At 37.1% G+C, this 19897-nt stretch overlaps 3 protein-coding genes across 3 annotated transcripts in view; 2 read left to right on the forward strand and 1 right to left on the reverse strand.

Moving 5' to 3' along the window:
- Positions 1–1774, forward strand: part of LOC129723424 (clustered mitochondria protein homolog) — a 32910-nt gene extending 31136 nt beyond the window's left edge. Inside the window, exons 4-6 of the mRNA XM_055677632.1 lie at positions 35–250; positions 319–530; positions 588–1774. Of these exons, the coding sequence (XP_055533607.1) occupies positions 35–250; positions 319–530; positions 588–846 (687 nt within the window). The 3' untranslated portion in view covers positions 847–1774. The remainder of the gene's footprint in view (positions 1–34; positions 251–318; positions 531–587) is intronic.
- A 440-nt stretch (positions 1775–2214) lies between these two features.
- Positions 2215–4001, reverse strand: LOC129722084 (ubiquitin carboxyl-terminal hydrolase calypso). The gene is made up of 2 exons (XM_055675314.1): positions 3378–4001; positions 2215–3308 (listed from the first exon to the last, which is right to left on the reverse strand). The coding sequence occupies exons 1-2, from the start codon at positions 3881–3883 to the stop codon at positions 2366–2368; spliced, it is 1449 nt and encodes a 482-aa protein (XP_055531289.1). The 5' UTR covers positions 3884–4001; the 3' UTR covers positions 2215–2365.
- Positions 4002–15823: 11822 nt separating this feature from the next.
- LOC129721925 (alpha-ketoglutarate dehydrogenase component 4) lies at positions 15824–16726 on the forward strand. Its single transcript, XM_055675039.1, has 2 exons — positions 15824–16156; positions 16296–16726. Exons 1-2 carry the CDS (start codon positions 16016–16018, stop codon positions 16410–16412), a joined length of 258 nt encoding a protein of 85 aa, XP_055531014.1. The 5' UTR covers positions 15824–16015; the 3' UTR covers positions 16413–16726.
- The last annotated feature ends 3171 nt before the right edge of the window (positions 16727–19897 follow it).

Below are 19897 nucleotides of genomic sequence, written 5' to 3' on the forward strand. Positions count from 1 at the left end.
GTGAACAAGTAATAAATTTCATCGTACTTTGCAGAGCAATATAAGTTTAATTCTGCACGCTGTAGGCGAGTATGAACTTTCCCTGCGTTTTCTCGAACATGCTCTGGCGCTGAACATCAAATATTACGGTGATAAATCTCTTAAGGTAGCCGTAAGCTATCACCTGGTAGCACGTACTCAAAGTTGTATGGGTGACTTCCGGTCAGCACTGAACAATGAAAAGGAGACTTATGCTATCTACAAGCAGCAGGTTTGTATAGAAGAGTTTGTTTTTATAAAAATATATCTAAAATGATTTTATGCATACAACAAATTTAGCTTGGTGAAACGCACGATAAAACGCAGGAGTCCTCCGAATGTTTGCGTCATCTAACCCAACAAGCAGTGGTATTACAGAAAAAGATGAACGATATCTACTCGAACGGGAAGTTAACAAGTGGTCTGCCACCGATTCATATTCAGCCGCCATCGATGGGCTCAGTGTTGGACATGCTGAATGCAATCAACGGTATTATTTTTGTACAAATCAGGTTGGTGCAATAGGCATTTTTTAACATAATAACAAAAACAATTGGGGTTTCTTCTAGTTCCAAAGAAATTGCCAATTTAAAGAACGAAATCGAAAAACGTCAAAAAGAAGACGGTACCTCGGAGCCGGCTGTGGTACAAGCAAACCAAGAGGAGGTTGATCGTATGCTGACCGAGACAATGGCGAAGACTGCTGCCGGAATTCCGTTTGAGGAGCACGACAAGCATGAGCTTCCTGTTACTGCAAAGCCAGAGAAGAGCAGTACAGTAGAGGAAGCAAACACTGAGCAGCAGAAAACTGTTAGTCCTTCCAGCTGAAATAACAGCTCACATCATCACATTCGGCAGTAAAAATACCTACATTTGCTGCTGGTTTACCCCTACGCACTTTCTGTGCGCAACTAATAATCATCGATCAACACAAGTTTGTTTTTCTTTAGTCTGTAGATTTCGTTTGTCTCCTTAGTTATGTGTAGTTCTGGTAGGCACTAAGTTTGGAAACTGTAGCAATAATACCAGAAAATATATTTTTGGTAATAGCAAACTCCTAGTTTATAGTGTATCAACACTCTCCATCAATCGCTGAGCTTTTTTCTAGTGATTATTGACTAAGCTAAGAGCAAAAACGCACACATTTTTGAAGCCGCATCAATCAGTTAGTTCTGTTCTGCCTTTGTTTCGATAACAACTGTAAGTTGTAAACAACAAAAAATAGGTTGTTGGTGTTAATCGTTGTAGAAATCAAGATTCAACACCACAAACTTCCGTGCAATGATTATTTTTTATAGCTTTCAAAGAAAATCTTTAATTAGCAACTATTACAACCCTTTTAAACTGTTGGGGCGAAACGATTTCAAACAGCATAAATAAAACGCGCTCTAGTCAGCGTTCCAAACTTTTACATCTTCTCTACCTAACGAGCTACGAAAAAAATCACATGTGATCGTAATACGAGCCACTAAACAGACATAGCCTAAAAAGCGAACAATTATATTGTACTGAATTAAAACGTTCATGATTAGTAGTCTGCTACTTATAGCGGCGACAAAAGCTCCAACAACCACTGAATAGTTTGGAGCATAAAGCAACAATAAACAAACATTAGTAGTGAGTAGTGTTTAGATAGTGATATACGAGTTAAAACCCAATAAATAAAAATTGTATCGAAATTTTGTAGGCTTTCAAATTGAGCTGAAGCCGAAACAGATTGAACAATAAATCATTAAACGTTTGGAAATCCGTTTAATATTTATTTGTTCCTTTTTTCCTGCGATCGCCATTGGAAAGAAAATATCATTATTCGCCTCACCCAGATCGCTGTAATTCACCAACGTTCCGACAATTTTCGTGGCTTAATGTTTATCATCCGAAAAATTCCTAATTCTGTCACGTCATCTACTTGGTGGACTTGAACTAATTTCAAATTCTTCGGAAAAGGCGGAAGTTACATGGTCCTAGCCATATTTCTGAGACTCATGCTTCTAACTTAAACGTACGCAGTCTTGAAGTTCATCAATCGATGGTGAGTCTTCTAATATAATACGTATTTGAGATGTGAGCTCAAACTATTTAAAAAAACCATTTGTGGCACTCGTAGTTGATCAATTCTTGAGCTGCTCTAAAAATTACCAATTCAATCGATAGTTAACCGAAAATGTGAAAAATCACTACCCTTAGTGTACAATCTTTTCAGTAAGAGCCTATTTTTTATTGAAATTTCGAATTATTTAGTTAGGAAGATAGAAATAAATAAAATACCTTCTTCAAATGCCCTTTCCCCCTCCGCCGCAGCAACGAAAGGCTCTCCAGTCTTATAGGAGTTTTCAGGGCTGGTTCGTTACTTCCTCTTGCGATACTTGGTCCGGCCACGGCGTCGCTTGGAGTTCGGCGTTTTGGGCGAAGAACCATTGGTGGCATTTTTCTTGTTGTAGCTTCTAACCACGCCTCGAGATCCACTGTTTTGAACACCGCCCATACTGGGCTTTCGGCTTGTGATTAGGTGTTGCGACACGAGCTCGCCTAGTTTTCCCTGGTGAGCAAGCATCGACAGGAAGGTGCATATGAACTCATCATAGTTGTGTGTTCGACGGCAGTCGTCTACTTTAAACATGGCTCGTTTCTCGTTTTCATCGCACAAATGCTGCTCAGTAATATTTATTTCTGATTCAAGATTTTTGAGCAGTGACAGTAGATCCTTCGGAGAGAATGTACCAGCACCGATGAAAGAAGGTGGTGGCGATGGGGGAGGGTTCTCCTGTTTTATTTCTGTTTCGCCTATTATTTCAACGGAATCAGATGAACTATTTAGTGAAACTAGCGACTCCAACTCTTTGGACATGGGGACTGCAGATTCCTCCTTCTCGTTCATATCTAGCAACTGGGAGTACTCCGAACTTAGTTTAACGGGCGAATTCTCTTCTTTCTTTATATTGTCGACTGTTTCCTTCAGCTCTGCTTGCGATTTACCCTCGGGTTGTTTACTTTTAAGCAGTTTCTCTAATGCAGCAGAAACAATTGTCTGATTGGTGCGAAGCATTTTCAGCTTATGAGTGATAGCAATTCTTCGATCCGGCACAACGGCCATTAGATTAAATCGGATATCTTGCTCGCCTGTTGAGATTCCCAATCGTTCAGACATTACACGGCGAAACTTGTCCGTCCAAACTTCTTTTTCTCCCCAGGGCCCGTGGTCCATTGGGAAAGGCTTCAGCCCATCTAATTCAAAAAGATGTCCGTTTATAGGAACAAAGCTGACAAAATGGAATGCTTCACCAGTGAATCTATTGCAAAAAAAAAAAAAACAGATTAGAAAACATATCTCAAAAGCAATGGTTTTCTGTATAAACTACCTTCCAGTGCTCACTCCGGAGTTTCGATCCATCCTTCTTCTGGCTTGAGGCATAGCATGAGAATTGTGAGCACACGCTAATTCCGGTGTGTTTCCGATGGCCCAGCCTTTGTTTTCCGGGCACATACCTTTAGTATGCACTTTTAGTCTACTCAGTGTCGTGCCCAAATCAATATCGGAACAATTTAGCAGTACGGAAAGCAGAGCATGGGTAGCACAACTGTTAGGAACTACTTGCTGTGCAAAGAAAATATTGTTTACTGCTTCCTCATCTTTGACATAGATTTCCGTTGTTTCGACGATTTTCCGACGGACGCGTCGTTCTTCGATCCAGCGAAAAAGAAAAATAAATCCGTACACTGGCCCTTCAATATTTTTCTGCAGATCGTAAATCTCCTCTACTTGAACACTTTTTACACCGAAATCCTCCAGCAGCAGAGTGAACAAACCAGGGTCACTTTCAAGCTCCAGCCAACCGTCCGTAAGCCGGTTGATGTCCACCGGCATTTTCAAGCACTATTGAATATTTATTCTATAAATAACTCACAAATTTTAGCCAACTGTGGAACGAAATAAATAGTTTGTTTACTACATCAAAAAAGAGCCAAACTTGGTGACGGATTCACTGACGCAAAAACACTACAGAGCTGCCAGAGGTGGTTGCTTCTCAGGTAAAAGAAATTATCACACTGAAAATAATCTGCTTTCGAATTTGTTTGTTCACACTTATTTCCGCCTTGATTGTTCGGTAATTTTTATTACGGCCGCGTTCAGTAAACTTGAAATTTTACTGATCATTATGTAATTTCCTGAAAAATTACTGATGTCGGTTAACTTTTTTGCCGAAATACTTCAATAAAATTCACTTGACGAGTTCAGTAAAAAACATTGCTGACCTCTTCAGTAAACTAGAATATTTTTTGCACTTTTTTATAGTTCAGTAAATATTTAACGATCTATCAGTACTTATCCAGATGTTGCTGAAAAATCTTTAATTGTTTTACTGAACTTTTGTTTTTTTTTACTATACTGTTCGGTAATTTTTCTGCATCTGTCATAACAGAATCGCACATCAGAAGTCTGCCATATTGAGATTTTCAGAAAAGTTTGATGGCTGTGTTATTTAAAGTGTTCTACGAGCCATTTGGACAAAAAAACTCTAAAACCGGTATCGTGCTTTCAAATTTACCACCACAGTAGATTAATTTACATAAAGTCTTTAATAAAAAGTTTATATTCGCCTTGATATAAAACGTATCTTGTTTTAGTCGAATGTGAATGAAACATCAGTATAATGGTCTGAACCTGGGAGGAAGAAACGGATACGAAGCTGTGTGAGTGTCAAAATGAACCAGAACGAGCTGTCATTGACTGTCAATTTGAACCAAGGAGAAAAAAACATTTTTTTGCGATGAGTATTGTTATAACTGAAAGGTATCGCGTTGCTCGAAAAAATATTCATCACAAACAGTTTTTGTATTCATTGTCGTTTTACAAAATATTTTGGTTTGTTTTTACGTAAAATAATAAATTTCATAAGCTTTAAGTAGTAATCAGGCTAGCGTACTTCGATTATTAAACTTGCGCCTCTCGTGATTTAAGGCTTTGGTTACAATTTCTAACACTCTTCATCACGGTCGAACTCAAAACTCAGAAAAAACTTATACAACGGCAAATTGAAAAAAAAACACAGACTCGAAAAGTTGGTCTGTGAAATCTGCACATTCAGTATTCCTGATGTTACTAAAAACTTCGTTTGAGTCATGCATGCGTTACAGCAAGAAGATAGTTACACGCTATCAGAAAACGACGCATGTGCGTGTTTTCGGTTTTGAGTGTAGTATTCGTTTCTCCCTCCCAGGTCTGAACAATCCGAAATACCTGTATAAAATTAATCATCGGTTGCAATAGCAGATATAGGAATAGTTACATTCACATATTTATCTATATTATTATAACCGGGAAAAAGCTTACGTTGCATTTTGCGGAACACTTGTAAATTTGTGACGAATCATCAGCTTCGTAAACGCCGACTCATGCAGCAACTTTTGATGAACGTTTTGTAAATATTTGCTGAGCTATCTTTTTTATTTGACGTTTCAGCAGTGAAAAAATACCGAACACTCGTCAAGCAAATGAATTACCGAACAGATTACTGATGGCTCAGCTGTTGAAAACTCAGTAAAAAGTTTGCTGAGTTCGGTAAAAGAAACTAAGTGTGTTTGTTTGAACGTTGTTCGATTTCAAGGAAACATTCACTAAGGTCGCGGTTTTTTTAACGCGAGTTTTTTTACGCGGCTTTTTTTTTTTTTTTTTTTTTTTATTTATTTATTTCGTCAAGCAAATGTAGACTACAGTTATAATAATACAATGCTTTCTTATATTCTATACATTATTTCCAGTAGTTAGTCGTTTTTTTATTTGATTTCTGCCCATGGTGATGTCGATATTTTCGCAGTGCTGGTTATAGTGACGCATCATGCGATTTATTGGGCCATTTTTTGAGTAGTTTGTTCTGTGAGAATTTTCCGAAAATATTTTACGATTTCTTAATTGACGACTGGGTGCATAAAAATTTAGTTGTGATAATAATTGAGTAGATTGCACGCGTTGAGAAATAATGTCATTGATAAAATAAAGCATTGAAAGATCGCGGCGTTCTTTAAGTGCTTGTATGTCTATAAGCATGCAGCGTGCTTCATATGATGGTAAGGGAAATGATGTCCAATTTAGCTTACGAAGCGCGTACAAAAGAAATTGTTTTTGGACAGATTCAATGCGTTCTTCATGTGTGGCAATATAGGGATTCCATACAATGCTACAATATTCCAGAATTGGTCGGACGTATGTAATATATAATAGTTTGATTGTATATGGGTCTTGAAAATTGTGGCCGAAGCGTTTTATAAAGCCCAGCATACTATTTGCTTTGTTGATAATTGTATTATAATGTTCTATGAATGTGAGTTTGGAGTCTAAGATTACGCCTAGGTCCCTAACGATTTTGCATTTTTCTACTGGTTGGTTTCCTAAGAAAATGTTTGTTGGTGGTGTTACTGTTTTTCTGCTAAAGGCTATTGAATAACATTTTTTAATGTTGAGTTGTAATAGGCTTTTGTTGCACCAAGTGTAGAATACATTAATTTCATTCTGGAATATTTCGAAGTCTTCTGCATTGGTTATTTCTATAAAGAGCTTCATGTCATCAGCATATACAAGCACATGTATTGACTTAAGAAGAAAGGAATGAAACATCAGTATAATGGTCTGAACCTGGGAGGAAGAAACGGATACGAAGCTGTGTGAGTGTCAAAATGAACCAGAACGAGCTGTCATTGACTGTCAATTTGAACCAAGGAGAAAAAAACATTTTTTTGCGATGAGTATTGTTATAACTGAAAGGTATCGCGTTGCTCGAAAAAATATTCATCACAAACAGTTTTTGTATTCATTGTCGTTTTACAAAATATTTTGGTTTGTTTTTACGTAAAATAATAAATTTCATAAGCTTTAAGTAGTAATCAGGCTAGCGTACTTCGATTATTAAACTTGCGCCTCTCGTGATTTAAGGCTTTGGTTACAATTTCTAACACTCTTCATCACGGTCGAACTCAAAACTCAGAAAAAACTTATACAACGGCAAATTGAAAAAAAAACACAGACTCGAAAAGTTGGTCTGTGAAATCTGCACATTCAGTATTCCTGATGTTACTAAAAACTTCGTTTGAGTCATGCATGCGTTACAGCAAGAAGATAGTTACACGCTATCAGAAAACGACGCATGTGCGTGTTTTCGGTTTTGAGTGTAGTATTCGTTTCTCCCTCCCAGGTCTGAACAATCCGAAATACCTGTATAAAATTAATCATCGGTTGCAATAGCAGATATAGGAATAGTTACATTCACATATTTATCTATATTATTATAACCGGGAAAAAGCTTACGTTGCATTTTGCGGAACACTTGTAAATTTGTGACGAATCATCAGCTTCGTAAACGCCGACTCATGCAGCAACTTTTGATGAACGTTTTGTAAATATTTGCTGAGCTATCTTTTTTATTTGACGTTTCAGCAGTGAAAAAATACCGAACACTCGTCAAGCAAATGAATTACCGAACAGATTACTGATGGCTCAGCTGTTGAAAACTCAGTAAAAAGTTTGCTGAGTTCGGTAAAAGAAACTAAGTGTGTTTGTTTGAACGTTGTTCGATTTCAAGGAAACATTCACTAAGGTCGCGGTTTTTTTAACGCGAGTTTTTTTACGCGGCTTTTTTTTTTTTTTTTTTTTTTATTTATTTATTTCGTCAAGCAAATGTAGACTACAGTTATAATAATACAATGCTTTCTTATATTCTATACATTATTTCCAGTAGTTAGTCGTTTTTTTATTTGATTTCTGCCCATGGTGATGTCGATATTTTCGCAGTGCTGGTTATAGTGACGCATCATGCGATTTATTGGGCCATTTTTTGAGTAGTTTGTTCTGTGAGAATTTTCCGAAAATATTTTACGATTTCTTAATTGACGACTGGGTGCATAAAAATTTAGTTGTGATAATAATTGAGTAGATTGCACGCGTTGAGAAATAATGTCATTGATAAAATAAAGCATTGAAAGATCGCGGCGTTCTTTAAGTGCTTGTATGTCTATAAGCATGCAGCGTGCTTCATATGATGGTAAGGGAAATGATGTCCAATTTAGCTTACGAAGCGCGTACAAAAGAAATTGTTTTTGGACAGATTCAATGCGTTCTTCATGTGTGGCAATATAGGGATTCCATACAATGCTACAATATTCCAGAATTGGTCGGACGTATGTAATATATAATAGTTTGATTGTATATGGGTCTTGAAAATTGTGGCCGAAGCGTTTTATAAAGCCCAGCATACTATTTGTTTTGTTGATAATTGTATTATAATGTTCTATGAATGTGAGTTTGGAGTCTAAGATTACGCCTAGGTCCCTAACGATTTTGCATTTTTCTACTGGTTGGTTTCCTAAGAAAATGTTTGTTGGTGGTGTTACTGTTTTTCTGCTAAAGGCTATTGAATTACATTTTTTAATGTTGAGTTGTAATAGGCTTTTGTTGCACCAAGTGTAGAATACATTAATTTCATTCTGGAATATTTCGAAGTCTTCTGCATTGGTTATTTCTATAAAGAGCTTCATGTCATCAGCATATACAAGCACATGTATTGACTTAAGAAGAAAGGAAATGTCATTTACGTATAATATAAAAAGAAGAGGGCCCAGGTGGGAACCTTGAGGAACCCCAGAAGTTACTTCTATTGGGTTTGAAAAGGAATTTTGAAAGCGGACTATTTGTGTTCGTTTTGTTAAGTATGACTGCAGCCATTCCAAAAATTTTGTTTCAGTTCCGTATTTTTCGAGCTTGAAGAGTAATAATGGTATGTCGATTCTGTCAAATGCCTTGCTAAAGTCCGTATAAAGAGCTTCTACGTGGTTACCGTTGTCCATTACAGTCAGAGTGAAAGTTATGAATTCCAAAAGATTTGTGGTAGTTGATCGGCCTTTGTAAAAGCCGTGCTGTTGAGTTGTAATTTGGTGTTTTACTTGTTGAAAGATTTTTTCATTAATTATTGATTCAAATAATTTTGGAATGCATGAAATAATGGCAATTCCACGATAATTACGAATGTCAGATTTGATTAATTTGATTAATTATTTCATAAAATTTTGATACTTCTTCGTTGACATTTCCTTCTTTACAAATTATACTACGCCAATTTATTATGCGAAGTCTACGTTTGACTTGTTCGAAGTCAGTTTTGTGGTATTCCGGTACATCCTCGTACTCGCAGTCGCTGGGGTACGAAGTGTTATTCATTACTATTGAATATTCAATTGCTGTGTGGAATGCTTCATTTTTCCAGATGGGAGTCAATGATGCATCTACACAGAAGTCTTTATGAGCATGTTCCGGTGGAAAGTACACAGAACAGAAGATATGTTCTTCGCCAGCAATAAATGCTTTGGCCCATACGTGTTCAAATTCTTTATATTTGTCGGATATTATTTCTTCAGAAGTAAAGTCTACATTAATGGCAATGAGGACTCCACCGCCTGACTTTTTTTGACTGGTAGACAAATTCCGATCGTGCCGGAATACATTGTAATTGTTTCCAAATACTTCTTCGCTTCTTACGCTTTCGTCCCAGCTACTTTCAGTTCCTAAAATGATTTTAAAAGATGACGACAATAGATTTTGTTGAATTTCTTTCATTTTGCTTGGGCTTTTCATGCGATTGAAATTCTGACAATAGATAAGAATTTCAGTCGCATTCTGTCGAGGAAGCGAAGAAGTGTTAGTCAAGTTATTACTTATGTTTAAATATAATGGTTCTGCCTCAGAAGAGGGCGTCCTTACTTGCGAAAATTTGTACTAAATTTATTATGGTTTTTGCCGACGCATTGTTTGTGTTAATATTTACTTTTTTAATTTCCGTCTTCAATTCAGAAAGCAGTGTATTGATACTGTCCAGTGTGTCGTGCGTTACAGTCAGGTTAGGAAGTTGACTGATTATTGAATGATTTGATTTGATTTGTGATTCAATACTTTCTGTTTTTACGCGGATTCCGGAATTTACGCGGTTTTTCACGCGGATTCCGGAATTTACGCGTTTTTTTACGCGGATTCCGGAATTCACGCGGTTTTTTAAGCGGATTCCGGAATTGGGTTGTTGAGCTATATCAGATTTTTGTATCATCTGCAAGATCTGAATTTTCCAAGTAAAACGTGATTTAAAAAAATGCTATCGTTGTCCTTCGCTTTTGAAATCGAAATTTAAAACTGCTCGAAATATGCTCGAATCGCTACAATGACAGTTCGCCCATATACAAACTGTCATTGTCGCGATTTAGAGCGAATTTTTATTCTTCATTTAAAAATCGAAGGACAGTGATATGAAGTTTTAATAAATCACGTTTTGCTCAGAAAATTACACTCTTTCAGTTGATATATAAAAATCGGAAATCCGTGAATAGCTAAACAACCAAATTTACGCTTTTTTTTACCCCCCGCTTAAAAAGCGACTATAGTGTATTAGGTAATGCGATAATAACAGCATAAAACTGGGGTGATATTGCGCATTTCGCTTCGAGTAACTCGAATCGAGAGAAATCAAACTCGTTTCGAAGTGGAGTTGGTATTGCGTATTATTTTCGACACCCCAACAGTACTGGGAATATTCGGATTAAAATATCCGTATATCCGGCATAGGATATCCGACAAATATCCAAAATCCGGGTCAACCGGATATCCGGATATTATCCGACAGGATATCCGGATTTTCGAATAGTCGGATATCCGGATTTTGTATCCGAACATAGTTTAAAGAGAATTATGTAAATAATTACTTACGAAGGGGTGGGGGATTGTGTATAAAAGCCATTTTCCGTGTTACATTTTATTTGACCGAACTTCTAAAGACAGAAAAAAATTGCGGATATCCGGATAGTAAATATCCGGGTATCCGAATATCCGACTTTTCGATTATCCGAGTATCCTATTGAGTCGTTTACCCATCCGTGATCCGAGCTTCGGTTAACCGGATCACGAGTATATCCGGTTAAAAGTCCCAGCACTACACCCCAATTTTATTGCAGTTTATTTCGAGCAAACATTGACTCGAAAATAAATGTCAGATTTCTCTAGGGGCTAGACAACTTTATTTTCATGAAAAATATTCGGTAATATAATACGATATCAGTTGATAAATTTCGATATTTATCGTTTATCCGACACATTGACATCACACCGACGTCTAATGATGCAACAACAAATAATAATATATATATATATATATAAATACATATATATATATATATATATATATATATATATATATATATGGCTGTCTTGCGGTGCTGATTGTATGCTGGCGTTGCTGGCAGGAGCCGGTGCAGAATTTTCATTGTTAGTTGCATTTTTTTCTGTCCGATATGGGTTGATAGTTTCGCCTTTTTGGAAATTTATAAATTTTGATGTTATGTCTGAATTCGGCGGCCCAGCAAATTGAACGCGTGCAGCTGCCAGGAGGTCTTTGTCCGAGGGTAGTGGTTGTTTTGGCATTTCAGCAATTTTCTTTGAGTTGCAGGCGAAATGGTTTATTCCGTGTTTATAGGTGTTACTTATGCTGATAGGGTTTGAGTTTTCCTGCTGACGTTTGCGTTGCTGCATACGTTTACGAGCGGCCTTTTCTGCTTGCTTTTCCTGCATGCGTCTTTTACGCTGTCTGGCGTCATATTCAGTCCAGTCGCGTTTCCATACTTTTTTATTGCCAATTAGGCGCCAGCCTGATGTGAAATTTGGAGTACGGTGTTCTTCTGAGTCCGATTCTGGAAGTGGCAACGAAAGGCGAAGTTCTTCAGCCAGACTGGGATGATTGTCTGTTTTTGGCTGGAGTGAATTCGATTCTTTGAGCGCTTTTAATTCATTAATTAGTTCCTGCGCCGTTGTACTGCAGTTTGTTTTCTTATTTTGTATAGCTTCTAATTGGTGTTCCATATTGTCAATTTTTGATTCTATATTAGTAAATGCTTTTTCCAGGTGCTGTTGTATGTTCTTTGTGTGCTGCCGGTTTTCTTTGCTAATGTCCGATATGTCCGATATGGAGTCATGGCCAAGTTCGCCGAACAGCGTCGAAATGCGATTTATGGTTTTTGCCGACGCATTGTTTGTGTTAATATTTACTTTTTTAATTTCCGTCTTCAATTCAGAAAGCAGTGTATTGATACTGTCCAGTGTGTCGTGCGTTACAGTCAGGTTAGGAAGTTGACTGATTATTGAATGATTTGATTTGATTTGTGATTCAATACTTTCTGTTTTTACGCGGATTCCGGAATTTACGCGGTTTTTCACGCGGATTCCGGAATTTACGCGTTTTTTTACGCGGATTCCGGAATTCACGCGGTTTTTTAAGCGGATTCCGGAATTGGGTTGTTGAGCTATATCAGATTTTTGTATCATCTGCAAGATCTGAATTTTCCAAGTAAAACGTGATTTAAAAAAATGCTATCGTTGTCCTTCGCTTTTGAAATCGAAATTTAAAACTGCTCGAAATATGCTCGAATCGCTACAATGACAGTTCGCCCATATACAAACTGTCATTGTCGCGATTTAGAGCGAATTTTTATTCTTCATTTAAAAATCGAAGGACAGTGATATGAAGTTTTAATAAATCACGTTTTGCTCAGAAAATTACACTCTTTCAGTTGATATATAAAAATCGGAAATCCGTGAATAGCTAAACAACCAAATTTACGCTTTTTTTTACCCCCCGCTTAAAAAGCGACTATAGTGTATTAGGTAATGCGATAATAACAGCATAAAACTGGGGTGATATTGCGCATTTCGCTTCGAGTAACTCGAATCGAGAGAAATCAAACTCGTTTCGAAGTGGAGTTGGTATTGCGTATTATTTTCGACACCCCAACAGTACTGGGAATATTCGGATTAAAATATCCGTATATCCGGCATAGGATATCCGACAAATATCCAAAATCCGGGTCAACCGGATATCCGGATATTATCCGACAGGATATCCGGATTTTCGAATAGTCGGATATCCGGATTTTGTATCCGAACATAGTTTAAAGAGAATTATGTAAATAATTACTTACGAAGGGGTGGGGGATTGTGTATAAAAGCCATTTTCCGTGTTACATTTTATTTGACCGAACTTCTAAAGACAGAAAAAAATTGCGGATATCCGGATAGTAAATATCCGGGTATCCGAATATCCGACTTTTCGATTATCCGAGTATCCTATTGAGTCGTTTACCCATCCGTGATCCGAGCTTCGGTTAACCGGATCACGAGTATATCCGGTTAAAAGTCCCAGCACTACACCCCAATTTTATTGCAGTTTATTTCGAGCAAACATTGACTCGAAAATAAATGTCAGATTTCTCTAGGGGCTAGACAACTTTATTTTCATGAAAAATATTCGGTAATATAATACGATATCAGTTGATAAATTTCGATATTTATCGTTTATCCGACACATTGACATCACACCGACGTCTAATGATGCAACAACAAATAATAATATATATATATATATAAATACATATATATATATATATATATATATATATATATATATATATATATATATATATATATATATATATATATATATATATATATATATATATATATATATATATATATATATATATATATATATATATAATATTGGAAATATTCCGCCATATATCAATAGTGTGCCCACATACATAAGACATACGTAACACTGGCGTTTTTTCTGGTACTCGTTGAATTTTCTTTTTCTCGGCTTTATCGAGCCCCAAAGAAAATCCCATAAGGAACTGTCAAAAAGTTATTTACAAAATCAATGCAGCATTTTTCGAGTAGGAACGAGACAAATGCAGGGCTGCGCAGGTACACTGCACAAAAAACAACTCAAACAGTGATTTTATTCAGAGCGAGGTACCATTCGAGTAGTTCATTTTGTACCAACTTTTTTGGAAGATTTCTTCCTGAGTGTTACGCAGGGATACCAAATGTGCAGATTTGTTTGCAAAACGCAGATTTTTGGAGTCCTTGTGCAGATATTTGCAGTTTTTACACGGTTCCTGCAGATTTTTGTCAGAGTCTCCTTATATCTGCGCAGATTTTCTAAAAATGTGTGCAGATTTTCACAGATTTTTGCCTGCGGGAGCGAAATTTTTTCGGATTACGGATAGATTTTTTTCAGATTTCGAGCACATTTTTCCGGTTTTGCGAGCAGTTGCAGACATTTTTCAAAAACATCTGGCATCTCTGGTGTTACGTATGTCTTATGTATGTGGGGTGTTTGGCTACTATTTTTTTAAATGTTTTTTTTACGATTCTTCTAGTGATGAAAATGGTTTAAGGAATACAAAAATGTAAACAATTATGAGTATTAGCGAATTAGGCTTACTTTAAATGAAACAAAGTTAGCTATTTTCTGATGCAAAAGAATTGTTTTTTTTTATGGTTTTGTCAACATTTCAAGATAAGGCGGGGAGCAGTCAAACCTATTTGAAATACAATATTTCCCTCCAAACTGCACTAGTACAATTCTTGCTCCGTTATAGTTGGCCTCTACTTTGAATCTACTCGCTAGTGAATCCTACCAAATTAATATTTTTCCGCTTCACAGATTTTTAGTGAAATTATTCATGTTTTAGTCAACAAACTTAGGTACAAACGAACGTCTTCAACTTATCGACCACTTTTTGTCACTTTCGAGCTAAAAAATGCTCGATCAAACCATTACGTAAGGAAACATCCATAAATGACGTAACTTTTTTAAGGTTTTTTTTGACACCCCCCTCCCCCATCGTAGTATTTCGTCACAAAATCAGGACCCCCTCTAGATAATTACATAGCTTTATAACAACCCCCCCCCCCACATGTTAATTTTTTTTTTGCAAATTTTATTATCAAAAACATACCTTGGGTTATAAATGAACAACAAAAATAGGAAATAATAAAAAAACCCAAAACATACAAAACAGTGATAAAAAAGAACATTTAGAAAAAAATCCAAGTTTTTTTCTTAGTTTCATATTTGCTACGTAGCTTGGCTTGACCCCCTACCCTCTCCCTCGTCACCTTTCGTCACAAAACTGCAAACCCCCTCCTACCCCCTCGAATGCTACCTCATTTATGAATGTTCCCTAATGTGAGTTTTGCTCGAAGATCAACTGCAATAATTCGCCTTCTACTCGTTCCGAGCTCGTCTGTCTGCGGATACACCGTGCCCCAGTGCTGAGTCGAGGAAATTTCCAGTTCGATCGGGAATCGAACCCGATATCACAAACATGTGGGAGAGCTAGCTGACCGACATCGCTAACCACAGAGCCACGGGGACCAGCATTCTTCGAGTGTGCATGAAATAAGATGCAGGGCTTAGTAGTTTTTTTCCTTGGTATTTTTTTTCCACAGCAAGGGACCATTCGTGTTATTCATGCTTAACCATAAATTTTGTGGATGTTTTCTTCATCAGTGTTACGTATGTCTTGAAAATGTAGTGTTACCACATACATACTAAAGACATGCGCGACGCTGGCCATTATTTTTAGATACACCCGGGTAATGCTGGTTCTTACACCTTTCAAATTAGTCGACAAAAAATGAACGGGATTTTCTTTATGAAGTTGCGCAGATGCACGGCTCTCTTGATCTACTCAAGCAGCAGTATTTTTCCAAGGTAGAGGCTATTCGAGCAGTTTATTCTGAATCATAGTTAATTTGGAAGATTTCTTCGCCAGTGCTACGCTTGTTTCAAATAAGTGTGCGGAGTATTTATTTGGACAAAAAAAAGAAAATTAAAGGCTGAGTAAATGTTACTCACTATAGAACCAAAATAAAGGAGCGTGTGTGGCGTAACATCTGCCAAAAATCTGGCATCTCTGGATCATGACAGTTTTCGTTCTTCCCTTTCTTATTCCTAGTTGAAGAAAAAGGAATCCTACAAGGCAACCTTTGATGAGAGGTACTTTTTGCCTCTTGAAGTTTATTTCAGTTTATTCTAGTTCATAATTCGCCGACATAAAGTCAAGTGTTTGAAAACAAACACAACACGCTGTTGAATCGTATTGTGATTTTGTAGATTTGGCTGTCGTAATGGTTTTCCTGCGACAGATGTTGCACACCGCCAGACGCATCCCGATGATCAAATTTCGAAAGGGAGGCCCCTATTTAGATAGTACTGCTCCTGGACATCAGTCCGCTGCGGCTGCAGGAGCGCCCGGTAGTACCTCAACGGTTAGTATTCCAATAATTCACAGTTTGACTAGAAAAATCGCTTATTGCCTAGAATGAGCTATTACATAATTGTTTTGGGCTTTCTAAGTGTATTTGGATGATTGCCAAACATCTTTCTATAAAGGTAACTTGTTTTCAGAGATCGGTTTCATCCGGTGAGACAATTGAGGAATGGCAGTTGCCCGCTCGTTACCAAAGAAAACCCATCGACGATGTCGAAATGGAGTGGATCAATAATGGAGGACCTCCGGCTTAGGACGTAGACATTCGGAATCGTTGAGACGGATCGTCAATCCTAGTCACACAGGGTCAAACATATACCCAATCATTATTCTAATCACTGTACCACTGAGACAGCATTTCTCATCGATGCGTGCGAATGATGTTTGCCTTCGAATGCCGCAGACCGGCTCTTATCGTTACTCGTCACGCTGAACTCTGTTTAGGGAGAAACATTTTTGTATGTTGAGTTTCTATGTACTGAAAGAAATTCGCAAAATATCAACAAAGGTGCTTAAAATTAAATAAAGTTAAAATTAGGTACAACGCAGTAATTGTTCTTCAGATAAACTAGAAACTAGAGTGACTAAAGATTTTACATGAATGCGGTGTTCATTAATGCAGTGTAGCAGACAAAACGGAGTGTTATGTGTTTCTAGTATCTGTTTACTTATCTTATTTCCAGCCTGATTTACGCGGATATCTGTTCTGGCATATTAGTGGAGTTGAATTTCTTGGTATTATTATTTTTTTCAACAATTTTTCGTCATATAACAGCAAAATGTATATATTATTTTGATCACTATATTTTTGATCGGATACGTTAATTCGAACTACTGCAGTTTGAACATAAGAGAAAGTGCAATTTATTCTTTGAGCGCTTCATAAAGTTTTCGACATTGCGTGAAACGTTGGTTCATTTGAAATTGAATAGTATGTATGTAAATATTATTTTTCAAAAACTAAGTTATTGATTTACGAAAGGATGTAAACATCTGTGTAATCAATGTAATGTAATGTAATCTTTGAATTTATGTTTTGGACATTATTCTTAGTCTTGTATTGGATATTGTAATTTAACGATATGAACATGGTAAAATCTTTTTTTTATGATGTGTGTCATATTACAGATGTCGAGTAGATATGTTCGACCATGCATTTCAAATGAGACAAATTGCTCGTCGAAGCTTTTGTGATACGACCCCATGTACCAAACTCGAGGAATAAATTGGTTTTACTCCTCATTTCTTATCGAAATATTGCACGAATTCGTTGCCGCTCTTAGCATTTTGTTGAGTATTTCGCATTATAAGCAGTAATAATAAAAGAGTTTACTCTGTTTCTTCCATAGCATTTGCACAGAATAAGTAAAGAAAACGCTTTTATTCACACGGCTTAATGTAATTAAGTTATTTATAAATAATACTTTTATTCTGTTGATACGCTATTTTTGAATTTTTTTAACATCGCAGCATTGATTTTTTAGAGGCGAGATAAGTTTTTGACCAAATTATTCAGTAAGGAATAAAAATGTAGCGAAAAAAAAATTTAATTATATACGAATTTACTGGATGATTTAGCATAAGAAATTGACGTAAAATTTGTGTTCACCTAGGCCAAAATTGCAAAATCAAATTATGTACGCTGTATGCTTGAAAATGATAATTCTGAAAATGTTCATTTATAACTGAACCGGGTTGAGATGTGAAGAATGATAGGAAAAAAATCTCTATCATCAAAGTAAAATAATCGTTAAGTAAAATAAATGAAGTTTTTTTGTTTACGAACAAAAATGAATGAAGTTTTTGTTTAAGAACGAAGTGTTAAAACTGAATTGCCTCAGAATCTATTGAACGTATACGTACCATTAACCAATATTTTAAATGTTTCAATAACTTTGGAAAAAAATCTGCGTCAATTTGGCTACTGTCTTTTACTAATATTGCCCACTTTTTTCGAACAGTACGTCCTTTTTTCTTAATCAACAAAAAAAAAATCCATCAACCAGTGACCAGAGCAAAGAAGAGAGAACTCCTCCATGAGAACACCCTTTGATTGCCAATACTGTGACAGACGCAACTCCCAATGCAGCTGTGATTCTTCTGCTCGTAAGCTCTGCTTGGATCCTGCCAATTGTAGTACAATCGACTCCTTATTTTGTAGAATCGCGTAAATAGATGCAAAGGACGTTTTAGCTCCCTCAGAAGTAACCTATACTCATCTAAACTTTGGTTGCAGCTTAACAATTCTACACCCAACAACACTTCTAGTTTTAAACAATGAAACTATTTAATACGGTTAGAGAACAAATCGATCTACAATATTCAATACGATTCGTGTTAATTATGCATGTAGTTGCTGAGAAATAAGATTTTGCAGGGCATTTTTCGAGGTAAAATCTGATTTCTCTCCGCCGGGAAAGGGTTAAGAAAAGCGCATACCGCCGTCTCTTCGGATTTTAGTGACTTCTAAGCTAAGTGTTACTTACAACACGTCAATGTTTGTTTACTTTGCACTGACCGTTATTTTATTTTTCGACGTTTTTTCGAGTAAAAGTTTAAAAAATAAATATTGCTTTCTACCAGCTGCTTTTTTGGATCACTTGTCAAGTGTGTGATATCGAGTTGAAAGTATTACCAGTCATCCTGCTGCAAAATCACCGTTCTCAAGTTAGCGCTAACTGGCTCTGTGCCTCTATTGTTTTGAATCATGGCCTCCGCTTGCAAAACATGCAGCTCACTAATCAACGGAATCGACAGAGTTGTCTGTCGGGGAAATTGCGGCTCGATGTTTCACCGCACCTGCATACCGGGACTGTAGCGTTCTATCTTGGATGTTATATCAACCTATAGTGACAATATGTTTTGGTTATGCGATGAGTGTGCTACTAAGTTCAACGAGTGGTTGCAGCTTCCAGTTCCCATTATACCTTCCGCACCCGATACAACGATGCTGTGCGAAACAGTCGCTAAATTAAATACAGTTGTCACAAATTTATCAAATCGCATCGAGAAACACTTCCCTGTCAGCGCGGCTGTTCCAGCTCAGAAGATCTTTTATTCTCAGCGACAGTCCGGAGAACAACCGACACCTAAAAGGAGCCGCGAAGACAATGTGAAAGTGCGTGCTGCAGTGGCCGGTGTTTGTGGTACGAGATCAGTACAATGTCAAATCAAAACTGTTGCTGATGAACGGCAGCAATTTTGGCTTTATTTAAGCAGGCTAGATCCATGCCACACAGTTGATGACGTCGTTGCGATGACTCATGAGTGCCTCGATATTAAAGTAAAACCCAACGTAATTATGTTGGTAAAAAAAATGCTGATCCCGCCAAAATGAATTTCATTTCTTTTCGCGTGGAGATACCCAAAGAGCTAAAGGATGTTGCTTTACGTGCTTCTACATGGCCCACGGGAGTGTTCGTTCGTGAATTTGACTTCGACCAAATAAAACCTGACAGATTTCGCCAATAGACCGACCTTTCCTAATGCCTTTTTATTGGACAGCGAGAGTCAACTGACTCTCGCACAAGTTAAGTATCCACCGCCTTTTTATATCTCTGACAACGAATGCCAACATTCCGAATCGTGTTCTAGTCTATTCAACAATGCACCCGCACCACCAGTCCCGCCACTTACATGTTCCAGGACGCCAAGCTGTCGCAACCCGGATTCATTGGTTCAACTTTACTACCAAAATTCCTGCGGCATGAATTCTATCATCGACGACTATGTGCTCGCA

The sequence above is a fragment of the Wyeomyia smithii genome, chromosome 2 (assembly GCF_029784165.1).
Source record: "Wyeomyia smithii strain HCP4-BCI-WySm-NY-G18 chromosome 2, ASM2978416v1, whole genome shotgun sequence".
NCBI lineage: Eukaryota > Metazoa > Arthropoda > Insecta > Diptera > Culicidae > Wyeomyia > Wyeomyia smithii.

Bases quoted from the DNA above. Each gene is read 5' to 3' on its own strand.
- LOC129721925 (XM_055675039.1), top strand. From the start codon at position 16,016: ATGGTTTTCCTGCGACAGATGTTGCACACCGCCAGACGCATCCCGATG. The intron at 16,157-16,295 runs GTTAGTATTCCA...ACTTGTTTTCAG, and splicing joins CGCCCGGTAGTACCTCAACG to AGATCGGTTTCATCCGGTGA.
- LOC129722084 (XM_055675314.1), bottom strand. From the start codon at position 3,883: ATGCCGGTGGACATCAACCGGCTTACGGACGGTTGGCTGGAGCTTGAA. The intron at 3,309-3,377 runs GTAGTTTATACA...TTTTTGCAATAG, and splicing joins TCCGGAGTGAGCACTGGAAG to ATTCACTGGTGAAGCATTCC.